The 20,527-nt window shown below is 35.7% G+C and overlaps 1 protein-coding gene across 1 annotated transcript in view; it reads left to right on the forward strand.

Annotated features, from left to right (window-relative positions):
• Positions 1 to 20,527, forward strand: part of ATP6V0A4 (ATPase H+ transporting V0 subunit a4) — a 563,239-nt gene that overhangs the window by 196,763 nt on the left and 345,949 nt on the right. The window contains exons 6-7 of the mRNA XM_044088210.1: positions 7,446 to 7,525; positions 15,161 to 15,287. Of these exons, the coding sequence (XP_043944145.1) occupies positions 7,446 to 7,525; positions 15,161 to 15,287 (207 nt within the window). The remainder of the gene's footprint in view (positions 1 to 7,445; positions 7,526 to 15,160; positions 15,288 to 20,527) is intronic.

Here is a 20,527-nt window from a genome sequence, read left to right on the forward strand (position 1 = left end):
CTTCATTTCTTTATGTTCTGCATCACCCTACCACTTGACTGGAGAAAAATGGTGTTCTGCCATAACAATGCACTTACAAACTTTTCAAACCTTCAACAAAATCTGAAGTTAATCTAGATGTTATTCCAGGAGTACCTTTCTGAAAGGAGACTTGAAATAAAAAAGTAGAAAATGAAATGGAACACTCGATGCAAAGACTTCAGCAAATTTAATACTAACAAACAACTAAACAATTTTGTCCATATTCAACAGACTTCATCAGAGTTGTTAAACACAGTACATCTCCAATTATATATAATATCCCTCAACCAATCACAGCATCAAATAAATTAACCCATTACTTGACAAATATCTTGGATAAATTTGTGCTACGACATATAAATAATTGCATAAAAAGTTACAATACTAAAATAAGTCCACTTTTGTAATTGAAAGTTAAATATAATCAAAAGATAAATACATAAACCATGAATTTATAATTAATGCATAATCTAAAATAATCAGAGTTTGTCAGCGCTCATCCTGAGCAGGTCTATATTATATCATCAAACGCTTAAAAAAGCAAATGATGAATAATCAACCCCATGTAAGTATAAGCTTACAATCTTGAAAGCTTAGAACAGCAATTGTTTTTTCCAAGGGAAAAGAAATTGCTGTTCAAAAAAAAAAAAAAAAAAATTGAAATAATACATAAAGTGGGGAGCTCCACCCCCCACACCCCCCCCTACTTAAATATACCAACTCTGAGATCGCACTACAGTGCCGAAAATGGAAAAGTAATGGAAGTGGCCAAGCAAATTCTTTCCCTGGAAAAGAATTTGCTTAAAAGCTGCTTCGCTATTTTGCCTTTTCGTTGTTTTAAGTTCAACTAAGGCGCATTCGATAGAATGCATCTTTGGTCATCTAATGGGAACCCACCTGAGCACACTGCTTATGGAAATGTCATTAAGACCCAGAGCAACTGAGCTATTAAGCCTCAGCTGCCAAACTAACTCTGTGATGTCTAATAAAAAACTTTCAACATCACTACCCCTATCAGACATTAACACTTTTTCAATAATAAAAAAATACAAATTTGCATTCAATGTCTGTTCAGGGCATTGGTGGATTTGTTCTTTTTAATGTCATATACATGATCTCTTATCCTTTCTTTTAATTTCCTGCTGGTTTTACCAGCATAAAATGCATTATGTACTATGCAGGTAGCTAAGTAAACTACCCTCACACTATTGCAATTGCATCTACCTGGACATACAAGTGTCCTGTCAAATCCTTCGACCACAACGTAGTGTCCTTCATGTATAAACCTAACATAACTACAGTGTTCACAGTTGCTCTTAATATTTGATGAGTTTGAAATGTTGTTGAACATATTTGATTCCAATAACTTTTTGATTGATTCGCCTTTGCTAAAAACAACTCTAGGGTAGTCACCAATAATTTCTTAATTTCAGTGTTAAACACTAAGTTCCATGTTATCTTGATGTGGATGTCAAAACTGTAAGGGATTACCATAGAAGGATTGTCAGAAGTTATCATGGGGCTTCTATCAATTGCATAGAATCCTTGCGTGTGTTGTATATTTAAAATCTAGTTGATTCATTCAGTCTTCAAAAAAGTTCTCCCATTATTCTACAGACCCCTTCCACAAGATCAATACCTAATCCAGGAATCTATAGTAGGCATGTAAAGGGAGCAAATTCAGAAGTGATTACATATATCTCTTCCCATTTAGCAAGGGCACCATTCACATACAATAGGGCACATGCTGCACCCATTGCTACCCATGAAATTTGATGGAAATATTTACCCTTGAAGAAAACATAATTGTTGGTCAACACTAGGTCAAGTAACAATACAAAAACTATATTTCTTTAGTGGAAAAATTGTTTGTCAGGGGGCAAAGGAGAGACATAAACCATTTTATACCTATGGTGTGAGGTATAAAAGTAAATATATTTATTATGTCCACCATAATAAATACAACATTTTCATGAAAAACTACAGAATTAATATTTGCCAATAAACACCACAAGTCTTTTAAGATGTACATTTTTGTAATAAACAACTCTTTGCATTTCCTGTCAATGTATTTGGCTAAAGGCTCTGTTTTTGAATTGCTTGCTGCCGCAGTGTGTCTAATGGGAAGATCACTTTGACATCTGTAAAATTTTGGTATGCCAAATGCAGAAGGAATAAGGGGCTTGGACATCTTAAAATATTGAAGCATTTTATAATTTATAGTACTAGATCATTAAGAATGAAGTCCAACTTGTAAGCAATGTTGATTTCATTCCTTGATACACTTTTGTAGGTTGATTCATCTGACAACAACAAAAACATTTTATTTGAATAGTCAGTGCTGTCCATAATCATGACCCCCCCCCCCCCCCAATCCAGTTTCATAATCCAGATATTTCTTTTTCCTATCAGGTCAGTTAAACAACATCTCTCACTTACTGTAAGGTTTCTTGTAATCTGAATTTTCTGTTTAGATAGTTCTCTAAATTGATTCTCACTGATCTTTTCAAACACTGCAACTCAGGAATTCACTGGTGGCACAAAAACACTCTTTCTGGTAAAACATATGGAAGTTTCAAAAGAAGTTGTGGATCTATCAGAAAAAAATAGCTTAAGGTTTAAATTCCAGGTAAAAAGTCTTTTTTGTACCAAGGCTTCCATTATATCTAGTTCAAAAGTAAAAACAAAATTAAAACCCTTTTAAAATCATTTAAAATGTCATCAGATGCACTCACAGTAGACAAATTAAAAAATATTGAAGGAATGTTTAGTTAATAACTCAGTCCTTCCAAAATATCCATATCGATATATGTCTTTTGGCCTTCCCCTTCCTCCTTCGACGATTTCTTTCTGAAAGGACCAATATAACATTTTTACCTTATCCTGTTCTTCTATGCAGCAGTAATGTCCTTGTAGTAGTTTAAAAAGTGTTATTATTTTACCATTTGCTAAATACTAAAATGGCCTGATGAAGAAAACATACCATGGTACCAAACATAAGACAGAATACAAGTGAAAGGAGCACCACAAAATGAAATGTGTACTGTTAGATTTTCAAAACCGACATTTTATTTACTAGACTAGTGTTGTCGCCTCAGAGTAAGACGCTGTCCGGTTTGCTTCTCAGCTAGAGCGTCTTCTGCATGGAGACATGCGTGAATGGGCGTACCTTCGTTGAAGGTTGTACATCAGGGCTGATAACTTGGCATGTAAAAATCAACTATCAATCATTAGCAGTCCGGAGTTCCCCTGTGTTGACCCCTAACCGGGAAAAGCCGAAAGACACAACAACAACAAGTGCAATGTAAAAATATTGTGGAATAAAAGGAAAGCAGATGAAAATATGAAAAGCAATAAAAATCAAACATTTTTAATAAAACATGTAAAATATCTCAAATGTGGAATCTTCGCCCTTACACCTCATACTCTCTGTATTATAACTCTGTGGTTGCACTACATTTGCAAAAGTAGTATAAGCTTTTGTCAATTATACAGTGGTCATGGAATTATATCTTTAGTGTCAGGGTGTGGACAGAGTAGTCTTCACATTAGGAGGACATGAGTTAAAACTCCCCTGCATTTCACATTTTCACACTATTTTGAAATTCTAATATATTACATTACTTGACATGCAACTGTGTTGAGAATTCAAAATTTTGGATTTGATTTTATAGAATTCTTATTAGCATTTTGTCTCACTGAGTGCTTACAATATTGATGCAAATTTGTGTTTTAGCTTTTTTCTTTAGGCTGTTTTGTTCATTCACTTAAAAAAAGTAATACTCATAATTGCAGATTGCTTTCAGATTATCAGGGGAGAGTGCCAGTAATGTTTTCTTTGACTCTGTCTGGTTTGAGTTCCTGCCATATTTTAGGCACACTGCAATGAAACTTTTTTCAGTTAAAACTGTATTTAAATTAAAGGCCAGTAATTATTTAGTTGAAGGAATTTCCAAGACAGTCACTTTGTCTGCCATTCACTGTGCCTAATTCCTGACATTCTTTGGATCTGTAGGCAGTCTGAAAAGGTTTGGATCTATAAGCACTCTGAAAGTATGGTCAGCAGTGTTTTCTCTCCATTCTGAATTATTTGCACCCTTCACTGAAATGCACATCAAAAGGCTGGCAACAGGCTAGCAACAGAAATGTGTGCCTTTATATGTCTCATCTTCGTAGAAGGTACTGTTGACAAATTAGCCTACAAAATCAGAGCAAACTATCCCTATTTCTACTATTGTCATTTTTGTAACAGTAGAACCAAAATATCAAACAATACCAACTCTTGTACGTGATCTTGTCACTCATTTGGCTTATGAGTAAGAAGTTTATGCAGAAGTTGTAGAGTTTCATAAATAATGGAAAGGTATTAATGATTGCCGTGTCATTAAAAATAAACCTTCCTTGGGAGTAACATCTGAATCTCCATCTGATTTTTCATTGTATAATAAAAAATATAACTTGTCATACCATGGACTATGAGAACAAATGTATAACATGTACTTTCATTTTGTACTCGTATATTTATTTATTATTTTATTTTACATTTGTTGACCGGGATAGTCCAAATGGATACATGTCCATTTTCAGCGGAGGCATGGGAAGAAGAGCTCCAAGGTAGAACATACAGTAAAAAAATCACAAAATGATCACAAGTTACACACAGTTTACAGGCTCCAGTTGAACAAACAGGTAATATAATCATACATTTTTAAAACAGTGTTGACAAATTGACTAGGCAATGTAACATGATTACAGACTATAGAGGAGGATCTAGTCGGGTTTTGAACAAGGAACTAACCAGTGAGTTTTAAAGTATAGCTTGAGGCTTTTTATGAACTGAGTAAAAGAGGATTCAAGAGTAAGATCAGCAGAAAGAGAGTTCCGAGTTTTGCCAACAGAGTAAGCAAACAGAGAGTCCCCAGCAGAGTTGTTGATTTTGGATGTTTGTACCAGTAGTTTATTAGAAGAGCGAAGTGACCTCAGGTTGCTATAAGGATCGATGATATTTTTAAGTGCAGGCGTATTATCAGGGTGGTTGAGAACTTTACGGGCAATTATAACCTGGTTGTACTGAAGTAGGCTAGGCCATTCTAGCCACCCCAGAAGATTTAGGTTGTGACAGTGGTGGGTCCTATAGGCCGTGCCTGTTGCAAATCTAGCAATATGGTTATAACAGCAGGAGAGGTTGCTACGAGTGGATTTGTTCAAATTAGTGAGTAGAGGGGAGGCATAGAGAAGAGTAGAGAGCAGATGGGAATGAGCAATAGCAGTCCTAGCAAATGGAGTAAGGAAAGGTTTGATCTTATAGAGGGAGCCAAGTTTTTTTGTTAATGGTTTTGACAGTTTGATTGACATGGATATCAAATTTGAGGGTGTTGTCTATTGTGATGCCTAAGAGTTTGTTTTGTGCATCTGGGGAGATAATGGTACCATTATTAGGTTTTATGGTAAAGAGTAGTGAGGAAGACTTACAAGTGGGGGAGAAAAGAAGCAACTTTGTTTTGCTAGGGTTTAATATCCATTGATGGTTAGAGAGCCAGTTTTCAACTATATTGAAAGTATTCTGGGTTAATGTCATTAGATCTGTCGGGGAGGTGGCTGAACAAATCAAGGTGGAGTCATACGCATATTGGATACAGGTAGCATTTGGGATGACAGTGGGAAGGTCATTAATAAAGAGAGAGAAAAGAAGGGGTCCTAGTATGGAGCCCTGGGGGACACCAAGGGTGATGGGTAAACTGGTTGATAGTTTGTCCTGCCATAGGACGGCTTGTTGTCTACCACACAGGTAAGATTGGAACCATTGAAGCGCATGGCTATTTAGTGAGAATGCCTTAAGGGTGTGCATGAGTATTTGGTGACTGACCACCTCAAAGGCCTTGGAGAGATCTAAAAAGAGGGCTGAGGAAAGCTTGCTATTATTTCGGTTATGGTTTATGGTGTTAGAGAAGGATAGGAGGGCTGAGGTGGTACTGTGGTGTGGCCTAAAACTGTGCTGAGAGTTAGCCAACAGCTGCAAAAGTTGTTTATGGACACACTTCTCCATAATTTTAGCCAATGGTGACAGAATAGCTATGGGTTTAAAGTTTGACAGTTTGAAGGACTTGCCTCCTTTATGGAGCGGTATTACATGAGATATTTTGGGTGGCCACAGTGGTGCAGTGGTTAGCATTGCTGCCTCACAGCAAGAGATTCTCCAGTTCGATTCTCGGCTGGGGTGCCTTCTGTGTGGAGTCTGCATGTTCTCCCTGTGGTTGCTTAGGTTTCCTCTGGGTGCTCCGGTTTCCTCCCACATCCCAAAGACATGCAGTAGGTGGATTGGACACTCTAAATTGGCCCTAGGTGTGAGTGTGTGTGTGTGTGTGTGTGTGTGTGTGTGTGTGTGTGTGTGTGTGTGTGCCTTCTGTGGAAGGTTGGGCACCGGGCTGGCAACTCAACACCATAAAACTCCACTGCCAATCATGAGCAGACAGATGATTCACTGTGGTGACCCCTAACCGGGAAAAGCTGAAAGAAGAAGAAGATTACATCAGATATTTTCCAAATGGAGGGAATGATGGCTCCAGGTAAGGATCTGTTGATTATGATAGAGACAGGGTATGCTATGGCATCTGCTGCTTTTTGCAGCTACTCTGGTGGGATGAGATCAGCTGCTAGAGTAGTTGGTTTTAATTTCTTAATTAGAGATCTAATAAGTGATGTAGAAACAGGCTGAAAGCTAAAGGAGAGTGGGGTAATGGCTAAAGGAGAGTGGGGTATTAGCTAAAGGAGAGTGGGGTATTAGCTAAAGGAGAGTGGAGTATTGGCTGTGGCAGAATTTGGGTTGGAGCAGCTGGGTGCCATTTGGCTGGCTAGGGATTGGATAGTCTCTGTGAAGACACTATTGAAGGTATTTGCAATATCCTCTGGGGATTTATGGTTGGAAGCTGATGGGGTAGGATTGGAGTACTGTCCTGGGTGTTTGTATCTGTACATTTTATATATATATATATATATATATATATATATATATATATATATATATATATATATCTTATAGTTTTTATAAATGTGGAGGTTTTCTCCCCAGGGCTCCACTGAAAAAGGACATTTTGTCCAGTCTGACTCTCCTGATAAACAAGTGTAAATAAAATATATAAATAAAAACTTTATTAGATAACGATCTGGTTATCCAATAAAAAAAGTTATCCAATAAAGTGTTTGTCCTCAGAGCCATCTCTTGCATTTATTCTCTTTTACAATTGTTATAAGGATGCATTTATGCTTTCGATGTATTTATGGCATCCATACAGAATGAATCATGGTATTATGAATCCCTTTTCATGTGGTATGACCTTTATATGATATAAATTTGATGTTTAATTCATACATGTACTGCATTCCTTGGTTTACGAAAGTTGATTATTCTTGCTTTTTTTTTTCAGAAAGAAGCCCGAGTGGCTGATGAATCATATAATGAAGATACATCGAACCTACTAGAACTCCAGAGTGCTGGAAAACTTGGGTTGGTACTTTTTTATTATTTCTATCATGATTAATTTTCTGTCATGTTTTTTTCCCCAGTTTTTTACATAATTATATCAGAACAGGAGGTTGTAGCTTTAAAAAGCAGTAATAACTTTTGCCCACACATTACGGCAATACAAAGTCTTCAGCATTGAAGCCCAGATGACCATCAGTTTACTTGAAACCCTTTAAAGACAGATATAGTCACCATAAATAAACTGAGATGATGCAGTAGACAATTTCTTCAAAAAATGGAAAATAAAATATGTAAAAACAAAACCCTGAGAGATGTGGAAGGGGAAAGCCCCCACTCCCTCATGCAGGGGGCTTTACCTTCTGTAACCTCTTATTTAATATAACGTATTGTGGTGTCATAAAACATTGGGATAGGTTAGTACATTTTAAAGAAATTGTCTGTTTATCACTTACAACGTGAATATCCTGTTATTTATGGGTATACAGCTTTAATGTATTGAGCTGTCTACAGTGATTTGCAAGGCATGTGATATACAGAAGTTGTAGAGAAATAATTTGAAATATAAACCTCATGCAGATTAGACAACGTCTTGCCTCTATGTGGTATTTTCTAAGAGTTCCGAACATGCTATGGGGTCAGAGACCGGTGACGTGCCTGTCAGAACTGAAGGAACACATTTCCTTACAGGAGCAGGAGTTGCTCTCTCTTTTTTTTTTTTTTTTTCAGAAAAATAGTTTATGTGCACCTTCCTGGTGTTGTGCTAGAAAGACATTTGTCAGAAAACTGCAAACTTTAGCTCCAGAAATGTAATTTACTCTTCAATGCAAGTGGAGTAGTTGAAAAGTCTAAAGAAGTCCAGTGTGCTGCATTCTCACATATTACTAGAAAAGAAACCGTAAAAATGTTCATTCTTTTACTTTTGTTGATGAGTCAAAAGGTAAAATAGCAGTGTTTCCAGAATAAAAATCAGTTATTATAGCAAGCCTAGAAAGAACTTGCTATTTATTATGCATTTCTTCATCACACAAGCAGGAGGGGAGGTGACCACCATTATTCATGCGTACTAACCAACCCTAAACCTAATCTGTTCTCTCTAACCCCCAGCTCTACACATTATTTAAGACCCTTTCCTTAAGAGTACTACTATGCAGGCAAACACTGTTTTCTTTTTGTGATTGGTGTACTTTTGGCTAGGACTGAAAACCAGATCATGAAGCGCTGAGACAGAAATGTAACCACTAATCCATTGTGTTACTATTTCCAACCCTTATTTCCACATTACCTGCCAACTTCATCTGGTGGGAAGGTATGAAAGCAATGAGCAGTGAAGCCAGCAGGGGCTAATTTCCTTAACTGGTCATGGATTAATCTTTTCCATAAATTTTTCAGTGTCAGTATAGCACAGAAAGTTAAGGATATGAGCTGTTTACTGCCTTTATCTTGTACTTATGGCATTTATTCCCTTAGTGTCTACTTGTATATACTGCAGCTCTGAAAAAGTCATGTAAAAAGATGTGGCACTACTTAAGTTCTACTAAAGTTTTAGGAAGCGAGGCTGCAAAGTTCCACCAGTGATTTAGCAAACATGACTGCCATACATTCCTCATTTAACTGATCTCCCTTCTTACCCATCTCTTTAGGCAGACTATTTTGTATCTTTTGCTCACACATCCTTGTCCTGTCCTATGGTTGAATTCCCTTCTTCTTTGTGTCTTAATGTATTCTACACTTCTTTCACTTATTTCATTTCCTGTTACTCTTTCATATAATTTATCATGGTGTTTCCCAAAACACTGACGTATTCTTTCCTGATTTCCAGATATTTACCCTTGCAGCACACCTCTCCATTATTCCAGAGGTAGTAAACACACAATAACATGATTACTGTAGGCCAGTGACATTCTTTTCTCCATGGTTGTCACCTTATCTTGAATAACTTGCATTAGGTGGGAAAATATAATTTTTGGGTCCTAACCATCTTTGCCACAGTGGTAGACACTTCCCAGGTTACTGCTGGAAGACTATGCTCTATCACAAACAGAGTTCATTGCTTCTTTGTCCACATATTACTCCTGTTTCTGAGCCACTTTAATCTTTCTTTCTTGAATTTTGTGGTCTTTATACTAGACCAACTATCCAAGAGTGATCCCTTGCTTCTTCATTTAACCTAAAGTGTAGCATCTCAGAATTCCAACCCTTATGACAGTCATCATGATTTACTTCACACTACATGTTATACTAACTTAAATATGCATTCCTCATCCTGATTAATTTGCTGTTCTGTCATACGAATGTATGACTGAGATGTCAAAAGATAAGTGCAAGTTTGCAATGTTTATTTGTTGCAGTTAACATTGTGCAGCTAGACATTCCTCATCCCCAAATCAATCTATCTTTTTCAGGCTGTCTTGGCTCCATCTGTCAACTTTTGCTCAATAATCCCTCCACTTGTTTATTCATCTGTATATCAGCTTACCTAGAAATAAATATATTCTATGTATATTTTGAACGCAGTGCTACCAGTTTGTATACTCCTTCTTTTTGAACTCCGCCCCTATTCAAAGGTCCTTAACATCTGAAACACCCATTTCAGGCAAACTTTTCTTTAACAAGGATTAGGGTGATACACTGATCCATTATGAACATATTTTAGACATTGCCCAGATGATGCAAAGCACATTTAAAAAAATATGATAAAAGGCAAATATATATATATATATATATATATATATATATATATATATATATATATATATATATACAACACTAAAAGCATAACGCATAGCATCTTTTCTTCCCACTGGTCAACAGTTAACTTGATGAGTTTGCAACTCATTGCATATATATTCCCCTGTTCTGCATCGTATCATGTTTGTGTTTTCCACAAGGCATCACTGCCAAATGGCTTCTATATGTACAATGGCAGTGATTCATACTGCTTTTATTTGTTTTTCTACATGGTTGTGTGACTATGGACCTGGAATACTTAAGTAAGAGCATTGCTGGTGGCATAGGAGGCTTGCTACTGAACAAAGAAAATATTTATATTTGACTTTTCATTAGGTTAAAGCTTCAACAGGTTTGTTTTGTCCAGTTGAGGTTTTGACCACAGACTTTTTGTCTCAATGAAACATAATGGGACCCACACAGTCATATTACACTTCGTATAAACTATACTTGATTATTAATATATATGGAAACTACTGATATATGATAACTTTTAAACATATGAAAAGGCTACATGGATGGTAGTGAATGACTGTGAAGTGGAAAGATTAAAAGAAATAAGGATGGGAGGGTTGAATAGTTATATGATTTCTGCACTTCCAAAGAAGGAACATTCAGATCTCCCTCATAAGTGGTGTAGAAATTTTTGTAGTCTGATGTGGACTGTTCCAGGTTTTTGATTTGAAAATAGAGGGAGAGTACCTGTTTTTGTTTAACTCTGTAGCAATAGTAACCAACTTATATTGTCAAACTGGGAACTTAGGATGTAAACTGAAGTGAATGTTTTTTAGTTCATTTCCCTAAAAAGGGGTGGATTCAAGACTGAGAATTTCAAATACGAGGAAAAGGAGAAAGCTTGCTCTCTGTTTCCTAGAAAAACGTCTGTTTTTATGGTTTGAGCAGTGATGCTCATGAGTGCGTGTGTGTGTGGGGGGGGGGGGGGGGGAGTAAGCTATTAAACCTACATGACTAACATAGCAGTTTGTTTAGTTTTGTTATGGTTTCTCAGATACAGTTGGCAATGTGAGCGACTGAACTAACTAAATCTCCATGTATTTAAAGCAGGTAGAAGTTTCCATTTTGGGTACCACCTGGGTTAATGATTCCCTAATCAATGGAGACTACTACTGTGAACCTCTGTTCAATCTCAGACAAAGATGCTTTTATTCTGTAAAGAATATAAAGCAGAATCATGCATCCAAATGGCTTGCTTGTTTCATGTAGAATTAATGGAAAATACATATGCAGTGCCAAGAAATGTAAATGTAAGTTACACTCTCTGTTTTTTTGTAAGCACAATAAAATAGTGGAGATACAATTTTGTGGAGAGTAGCATGATTTCCTCACAGCAATAGGCTCTCTGGTGCGAGTCCTGGTTAGGAAACCTTGTGTGCTGCCTCTGCATGTCTTCTTTGTGTTCATGTGGGTTTTATCCAAATACTTCAGTTTTCTCCCCAGCCAAAAGATGCAATAGGTGAATTGGTGAATGTGAATAGTGTGTTGTGTGTGTGTGTGTGTGTGTGTGTGTGTGTGTGTGTGTGTGTGTGTGTGTGTGTGTGTGTGTGATACAGAAAAAAGTTCTGGCAATATACATCTATTCCCCAGTTGCTGAGTAAATTCTGTGGATGGCTACAGATGTTCATGGGCTTGCTATAGGTGTTGGTTGCAACGTGAAAGCATTTGATGGATAAAAAATAATGTCCTCTAAACAATCTCTAATTACACTCCAAGCATGCAGTGCAATATTTTAATGTAAGGCAAACAGTGGTGCAATGCTATGCATCTACTATGCATGCTTACCATATCCCTTAGAGCATTGCCTAGTGCACTAGTGTTATGTAGGCTGCACAGTACTACACTGATGTACACACTAATGCTGTGATGTTTGTCCTCCAAAAGCACCTTCTTATTTCTGTATTAATGTCAGGCATGCAGTACTGCCTCACTATGTACCCTTCCAGCCATCCTAGAATCGCCTATACCTACTACCCCTTGAGTGTAGTTTGTAGCATCAGTAGCACCTAATGCTTCTGCTTTTCACTGCACAACAGCCAGCAGTTGTGACATACATAGTTCAGACCACAACTCTGAGTCTGAGTGAAAGTTTATATAGCAAATGCCAAATAAATGGCTAATAAAGCAACAATAAAAAATAAGGCTAAATTACCGTGGCAACAGCTCTGTCTGTGCTTCATACTAAAGTAATAAGAATTATGAATATATAGACCTGCTCAAACAGAAAACTTTCAATTCCAAACAAAATTTGCTAAGCTAAACCTTTATTTTAATTAATACTAATCATTGAAATAATCACCTTATCCAACAGTTCACGTATGAAGATTAAACCAATTCTCATGCAAGACAAATACCAGGCTATCAACCAAAGTCCTTCAGACAGTATTTCTGGGCTAATATTTAATGCATTTAAATAAATGTTTGCTAAGTAATCATTCTGAATCATAGGACATCTTTAAATATACTCAAAGATGTGTTACTCCATGCTTCCCATAGAAACAGTAAAAATGATTTCAATGTCCCTTACCAAAGAAGAAAAGTTATGGTTCTAGACACAGAGTGCTAAAATAAATTTTTGTTTTAAATACTCTAGTAATGCTAGTAATAATTGTGTAATACTCTTAATGTGTGTGGGTGTATGTATGTGGGTTCAGTTGGTTTGGTCAACATCTGTTTAATCAATCACATTCGGTCGACTATACAGATAGTCGACAGGTGAGTGAGATCAATAATCCCCACTTAGGGGAATGCTCCCTTTCACCTGTGATTATGTGATTTCACAGTTAGTATAAAGATCATTAACATGGGGGTATGTTGTTTATGCTTTTTTTTAAAGTAATATTTGCATGCATGGAGAAGCAACCTCAGTGTATGGGTAAAAGGAAGTTGGCCTTTCCATTTTCAGCATAGAATGATTTACCTTCAGGATGCTGACATTCATTTAAGTTGACCAACTGAAGGTAAATCTGTAATTGTATGAAAAAAAAATAGTGTGTGTTGTTGCTGTTATTTATTTAGCATGCTTCCTGCATTTAAACGTGATAGGTTAGAGCACCTGGGTTTGGTTCAATACAGCTGTGTAGTAAGAGCAGATATTTTGATGGTAAATCGCAGCGCTTTGTAAATTAGTTTCTCTAGGGCAAATGCTGTTTGAGTGCAAGCATAGGCAGTGGTGTTTGTTTTAAGTTGACGATAGATTGTGTGGTCTGGTTATATAAACTGGGATTGATGTAGAGGGGGTGGAGGAATTGTTGGCTGAGTATGTTGGGATGTACTAAGCTAAGGGGTTTGAATGTCACCTGTATGTAGTAGGATATGCAGGAGGATGATATGGGATTAGTTTATATGGGTTTCGTGAAGAAGAATAAGATGATTGTTGAGTAAAGCTTAAGAATTTGTGTTGAAGGGTTATATATCTTTACTTTGGTTTGATATGGTGGGGTCTTATGTTGGAACTATAGGGGGTTTTAGTGAATGGTGTGATGAAGTGTGTGTATTTGTTTAAGGATGCAAGAATACAGGTGGTGACATGGGAATAGAGTGGGTAGCAGGCCTTCCAGGCAGTAAGTAATCAGTTTGAGCCTGCACTCTCCAAGCAGTGAGTGTTTTCTGAGAATCAAAAAACAGAAGCACCAGATAAGTAAGCTGCTGCTTGGGTTTAAACAAGTAGAAGACAGAAAGTCAAAGCATTTTAGCAGGCTCTGATATACAGAAATGGCACTAATCCGGTATGCTAGCCAGGATTCTGTTAAGAAAACTAACATCCCATTTTCCACTGTCTAAGTTGTTGAGGCTAACAGTGAGGGAAGAGGAAGGAGTGAAGCCTTCTTGGGGGGGGGGTGGGGGTTAAACACCAAAGCATTCTGCTTAACTAACAATTGAATAAAAAATTACAAACTATACAGGCTTAATACTTGCAAAATGCAGACTAATTTGGATGCCTTGTGGTGTTGTCACTTCTTAATGCTTCCTTATTTCTGTATAAAGACTCTTGTTTTGCGAGAGGATGCTTTCTTGGTGCCTAAACTAACAACATGATGGTAAGGAATTCTGTAATATTCAGAAGCTGGCTTCAATATATTCTACAAGGTCTGATGATGATGATGATGGCTTTTTTCGAATAATCACCTCAAAGACCTACCCAGTACCCCTGTAACAATACACAGCCATTATTCCTAACACATTCCTCAGCACAACCTAAACTCATAATTTCTCCTGTCACTAAATCCACCCAACCTATTCTAAACAAACAAAAACTAAGTAAAGATTCGACAAAATTATTTTCCATTATTTTGCTATGACTGTCATATCACTGTCTGCAGTATACGTGTATGGAATCGCTTTGTCACTGCCAATATAAAAAGAAAGCATAAGCCAGAATGCCTTGCACAATATACTTGAATATTTACACATACCATATAGAAACAGTATACAGGGCATTAACAGCCCTGCATGGCCTTATGTTTATCAGGGTACGATAATACAATGTCACAAAAGTAGGAAACAAGCTAGAAAAGGCAGTGGTAATGCATTTCTGATTATTATTATTTGACAGAAGTACAAACTTTAATGTTTCCAGTTTGACAGCATTCAATATTACAGTTTGCTTTTAATACTGAATGTTGACAGCCTACACCAGTTTGGCAGAACATGAGTTCATATCTAAGATCTGAAATACTGGATATCTATCAAGTACACATATACTTTGCTTTATCAGAGAGGATACCATAGTACATTAAGCATGCTTTTGCCATTTATAGAACAGAGTGATATGTTGATAAATGTACGTCATGAACCGAGAGGATTGATATAATGCCTTGCTAAATACAACAATTTTTCATGCAGAGATAATTTCCAACAGTGTGAAGAACAGTTCCTGATATATGTTAGCTATGCATTTTTTTCTACCCTTAGATTTATTGCTGGAGTAATTAAAAGGGAAAGGTTGTTGGCTTTTGAGCGTTTGTTGTGGCGAGCCTGTAGAGGAAATGCGTACATGAAGCACAGTGAAATGGAAATGGTGCTTGAAGATCCAGTGACGGTAATGCTGATTGTTTTTGTGTTGTCTTGGAAGTGTAACTTCTAACCACTAGTTGAGTTTAATGTGTGCACCATGCTTTCTAACATGTCTTATGTCCCCATTCAGTTTTGATGGCAGTTTTATTTACTGCAGCATACATGTTTGGAATAGCCTACCATTGTATTTTTTGTAGTTTGCTTTGTTTTTTTTTGCGGAAATGTATTCTTACTTCATGTAATTGGAGCTTTTCTCCCCGGGCCTCTACTGAAAACAGATATATGTCCAGCTAGACTAGCCCGGTCAACAAATGTAAAATAAAATAAATAAATAAAAATTGTCAGTGCCAATGCAAAAAGAAAACATACCCTTGAGTGCCTTCCACAATATACTTAGATACTTACATGCAACACTTAGAAATTGGAATGATAATACAATGTCAAAAAGTATGGAAGCAAGCTAAAAAAGGTACCAGTTATGCATTTCTGATTATTATTCAACAAAAGATTTAATGTTTCCACTTTGACAAGTTGTAATGTCTCTGGTCAGTCCCAAGAAATGGAAATACTACAGAGGGAGAAATAAGTTAACATTTTTTTTAATTCAGACAGAGTAGTATACATACAGTCCAGCATCTAGATTCTGCCAAGGTAATTTTCTCAGTACGTGTTTCGGTGAGTAAAGTCCCCTATAAGAATGCTATTAATTTTCATTTCATTTTCATTTCATTAAAAGCTTAGAGCTTTTAATAGGTGATGGGTTTCCTACCCAGTATTTATGTATATACAGGCTTAATCAAAAATAATTACAATTTATAAGTTAATCAAAATTCATAAGTCATTCCACATGAAAATATGCCTGAAAAAAGAGGTAAAATAAAATAAAATAAAATAAATAAATAAATATGGTCAGTAGTGATATAATTTTAGGGTACGTATCACATTTTAGATTTTAGAAGTTATATTTTATGAATGTTTTAATATATAATGTATTACATATTTAGTATATATGTTGGCTTTAAATATGTGTTCATAAATAAATTTCGTAATACTTGAAATGTAAATAGACAGAGGGACATCTCATGGAGAATGGTGAAAAAGTTGATACTAATGGTGAATGTTACTGAAATTCATTATCATTGGTTAATTGATAAATTGCTCATTACCCACAAGGTTTAAAAGCAATGCAATATGTGTTTTTAAATTGTCTGATGAAGGCTGGTATTATACAGCCGAAAGCGCTTACCAACTTATTTAATAAAACTTTGGATATTATTCGTTGGTAGTCCAACGTTTGTTATTGTGCTGCTGATTTCTTGTTCATAGTTTGTGGTCGGTTTTTGTGGCTATCAGTTTTATGGCATCTGGTAGCACGCAAGAGGCGGACACAATGATCACAAGAACTGAGTTTGACAAACTACAACAGTCGATTGTTAGTTTAACTCAATTAATACAACAAATGTCTGGAAATAATGGAGGTTCAAGGTTACCAAATTTCAATAATAATAGAACGGACAGTGTTGATAGTACTGATAGCATCCCACCAGGATAATTGCCATTACAGGAAAGGGATGAGTTGCAAAATACTGATATGGTCTTTAATGCTAATGAATTGCAGCAATGGCTTAACCAAGTGAAATGTAACGATGGTCATAGAAACTCTAATACTCCAACTTTTTCATCAATGGTAGATGAGTTCCATGATCTTGTATGGCGTTATCGTAAATAGTGCATGAAAATTCTTATTTTAAAGAATGCATTAAAAGACAACAAATTCCTAAGGGCCTGAGATATTGGAAATATCCCACAGGCTTAAAGGAAAACAGTGCACTTCACAAAGAGCTATTACAACTATTTGATCGGCAGGGGTGTGAGTTCTTACAAGTCTTAATAAAACATAATGCAACAGAAATGGATGAGCTCAACACACAAATTCAAGGGTTGGATATTAAAATCAAACAACAGTCGGCATTTAATGCATGCCAGAATCAATATTTGGAAGTTTTTACCCAAATAGATAAACACAGTAACATCGTTGTGGAGAGAAAAACCTGAAAATTGGAAAGAGACAGAGTGGATTATTCCAAGGGGCTGGCTTATCCAAAACCATCACGAGGGCAATGGCATAAAGAATCTAAGGGTAATACCTCTCAATTTGAGGATGACGAAGGCGGGCAAGTGCAAGATAAAGAAAATAGTAACAACCAACAGCTCCCTTTAGAGAATGGCAGTTTGCGCCATTTGGAGCGGCTTCGCAACAAAGACAATTACAGGATGAGGAACAACAGTTCACGAGCATGGAGGAAGCAGAGGACAGGCTCATGGAGCAACTTCAATTAGATACAGTAAGTTTGGTCGATTACCAAAACAATTCCAATGTATATCAGCTCATTTCCAATACGAAGGGTGATTTTCACATTTATAATTACAGTGAGGCTCTTATTACTACTGAGCAAGCGAATATACTCAGTAAAGGCCTCACTTTTGTCCCAAAAAGAAGGGCAAAAATGACTGAAATTATTACAGAGCTAAAAATTTTTACTAGAAAGATTAATTTAGCGGTGTTACATCAGCAAGCTCCATGTATGGAACATAATAATTTTTTACGTATACCTAGCATCATAAATCCACCAATCCATCCTAAAATAAAACTATTTGAGGAAATATGTGAACTTGACTTCAGGCATCACATTCAATTTAACAACAAAAAAGATAAAACAATGTCCACCAATTTTACGAAGATTCAAAGCGACAAGTTAAATGAATTAAAAACTAATGGTACTATCCGGGTTATGCAACCGGACAAAGGAGGTGGACTTGTTATAATGAATTTGTTTGATTATAACCAACAACTTACAAATATATTGTATGATGCAGCATATATGGAAGTTTCAATCAATGAAATTAACATTTCTTATTCTAGAATTGATTACACTCTGGAAGACATGCTGTGGCAAGGACAGATAACTAATCAAGCATTTTTATATATGCAAGTGAAATATCCCAAGATTCCAATAATGTTTGGAGCTCCCAAATTACATCAAGACCTGCAAAGTCCACCAATGTGTCCTATAGTAGACGCAGGTGGTTCAAAAACATACTATATAGCTAAATATATTGATACAATATTAAAAGAAAAAATAAAAAGTTTAGAATATATTTGCAGAGATTCTTGGGATTTTCTCACTAAAGTAAACAGCTTAAATATTAGAAATGTCAATGATATCATGTTTATCACGGTGGATGTGAAAGATTTGTTCACTTGTATACCTCACCAGTTAGGCATTACCTGGTTTTCTGATTTTTTCTTTGCGATCATACCAGTGCCTCAAGTTGAGCTCAATGCTCTGGCGGATTTATTAAAATTGGTATTAACCAATAATTACATCTTTCATGATGGGCAATATTTTAAACAAATTAAGGGGGTAGCAATGGGCTCTCCTGTGGGCACATTGTATGCAAACACTATCATGGCAGTTTGGGAAAATAGATATTTATTTCCATCAGAATTTATGCAACATGTAGAGCTATATAGTTGATTCTTGGATGATTTGTTTTTTATTTGGAAGGGACCAGCTGAATTGGTTGAGCTATTTATAAAATACATCAATGACACTACTGAATTTTTGTCTTTCACTTATGAAGTAGGAAATGATAGCATAACTTATTTGGATATTCACTTACAGAAGGATATAACTCATGATTCTCTAAAGGCTAATATTTACCGTAAAAAAACTTACTCTAACAAATTTTTTGCATTTTGATAGTAATCATCCTCGATATGTAAAAAAAGCGGTTTTAAAAGGTCAATTGGTTCAAGCCGCACACATGGTTACAAAATATGATGAATTTGTGGATGAATGTCAATTCATAGCAAATATGTTTTTAAATAGAGATTATCCACATCAGTTTGTTGATGGAATACTTAATGAAGTAATAATAAAAAGAACCAATGGGTATTATAAAGCATTATTAGAAAATACAGCAATTGATAATGTCAGTCAGCAAGAAATTACAGTTTTCAATCAATGTACATTAACAGCACAAAATAACAATTGTAGTAAGTTCAATAGTGCTAGTAATGATAGACATGTCATAAAAGGTAACTTGGCATTCGTAACTACTTATACACAAGATTCTGAGTTTATTAAAGGCTTGGTTATGAAGAATTGGGCATTATTTAGGGGCGACACCCAATTGGAAAATATATTGGGAATGCAGCCTTCAATTATATATAAAAGGGATAAAAATTTAAAGGATTGGTGTAATACCTGCTCAACGTCATATAGTCTTAATAATGGAGGTATGAAGAAATGTAACATGCAATTATTGTTCATATATTATAGAAAGTGAACAAATTTATATTAATGGAATGTTGTTAAAAGTAAAAGGAAAATACAATTGCAATACCTCTGGAGTAGTATATGCTGCAATATGAACACAGCGTGCCTATTATATAGGAAAGACTGAGCACAAATTAAAACAACGCATATATGAACATGTTTATGACATCAGCAGAAAATCAACTAACAATGCTTTATTCAGGCATATAATGCATAATCATATGCACAAATTTGGTTTCACAATATTGGAACAAGTACGGCCATCACCTAGAAGAGGTCCGTGGAAATTAATATTAGACTCAAAAGAATACTGGTGGCAGGTTTATTTGAATGCCACACAATTCCCAGGACTAAATGATTCCATCTCGATTACTAGCATATTAAAGCTTAGAGCTTTTAATAGGTGATGGGTTTCCTACCCAGTATTTATGTATATACAGGCTTAATCAAAAATAATTACAATTTATAAGTTAATCAAAATTCATAAGTCATTCCACATGAAAATATGCCTGAAAAAAGAGGTAAAATAAAATAAAATAAAATAAATAAATAAATAAATATGGTCAGTAGTGATATAATTTTAGGCTACGTATCACATTTTAGATTTTAGACGTTATATTTTATGAATGTTTTAATATATAATGTATTACATATTTAGTATATACGTTGGTTTTAAATATTTGTTCATAAATAAATTTCGTAATACTTGAAATGTAAATAGACAGAGGGACATCTCATGGAGAATGGTGAAAAAGTTCATACTAATAGTGAATGTTACTGAAATTCATTATCATTGGTTAATTGATAAATTGCTCATTACCCACAAGGTTTAAAAGCAATGCAATATGTGTTTTTAAATTGTCTGATGAAGGCTGGTATTATACAGCCGAAAGCGCTTACCATCTTATTTAATAAAACTTTG

This window comes from Protopterus annectens, chromosome 11.part0, assembly GCF_019279795.1.
Source record: "Protopterus annectens isolate FY-2018-M chromosome 11.part0, PAN1.0, whole genome shotgun sequence".
Classification (NCBI taxonomy): Eukaryota; Metazoa; Chordata; order Ceratodontiformes; family Protopteridae; genus Protopterus; species Protopterus annectens.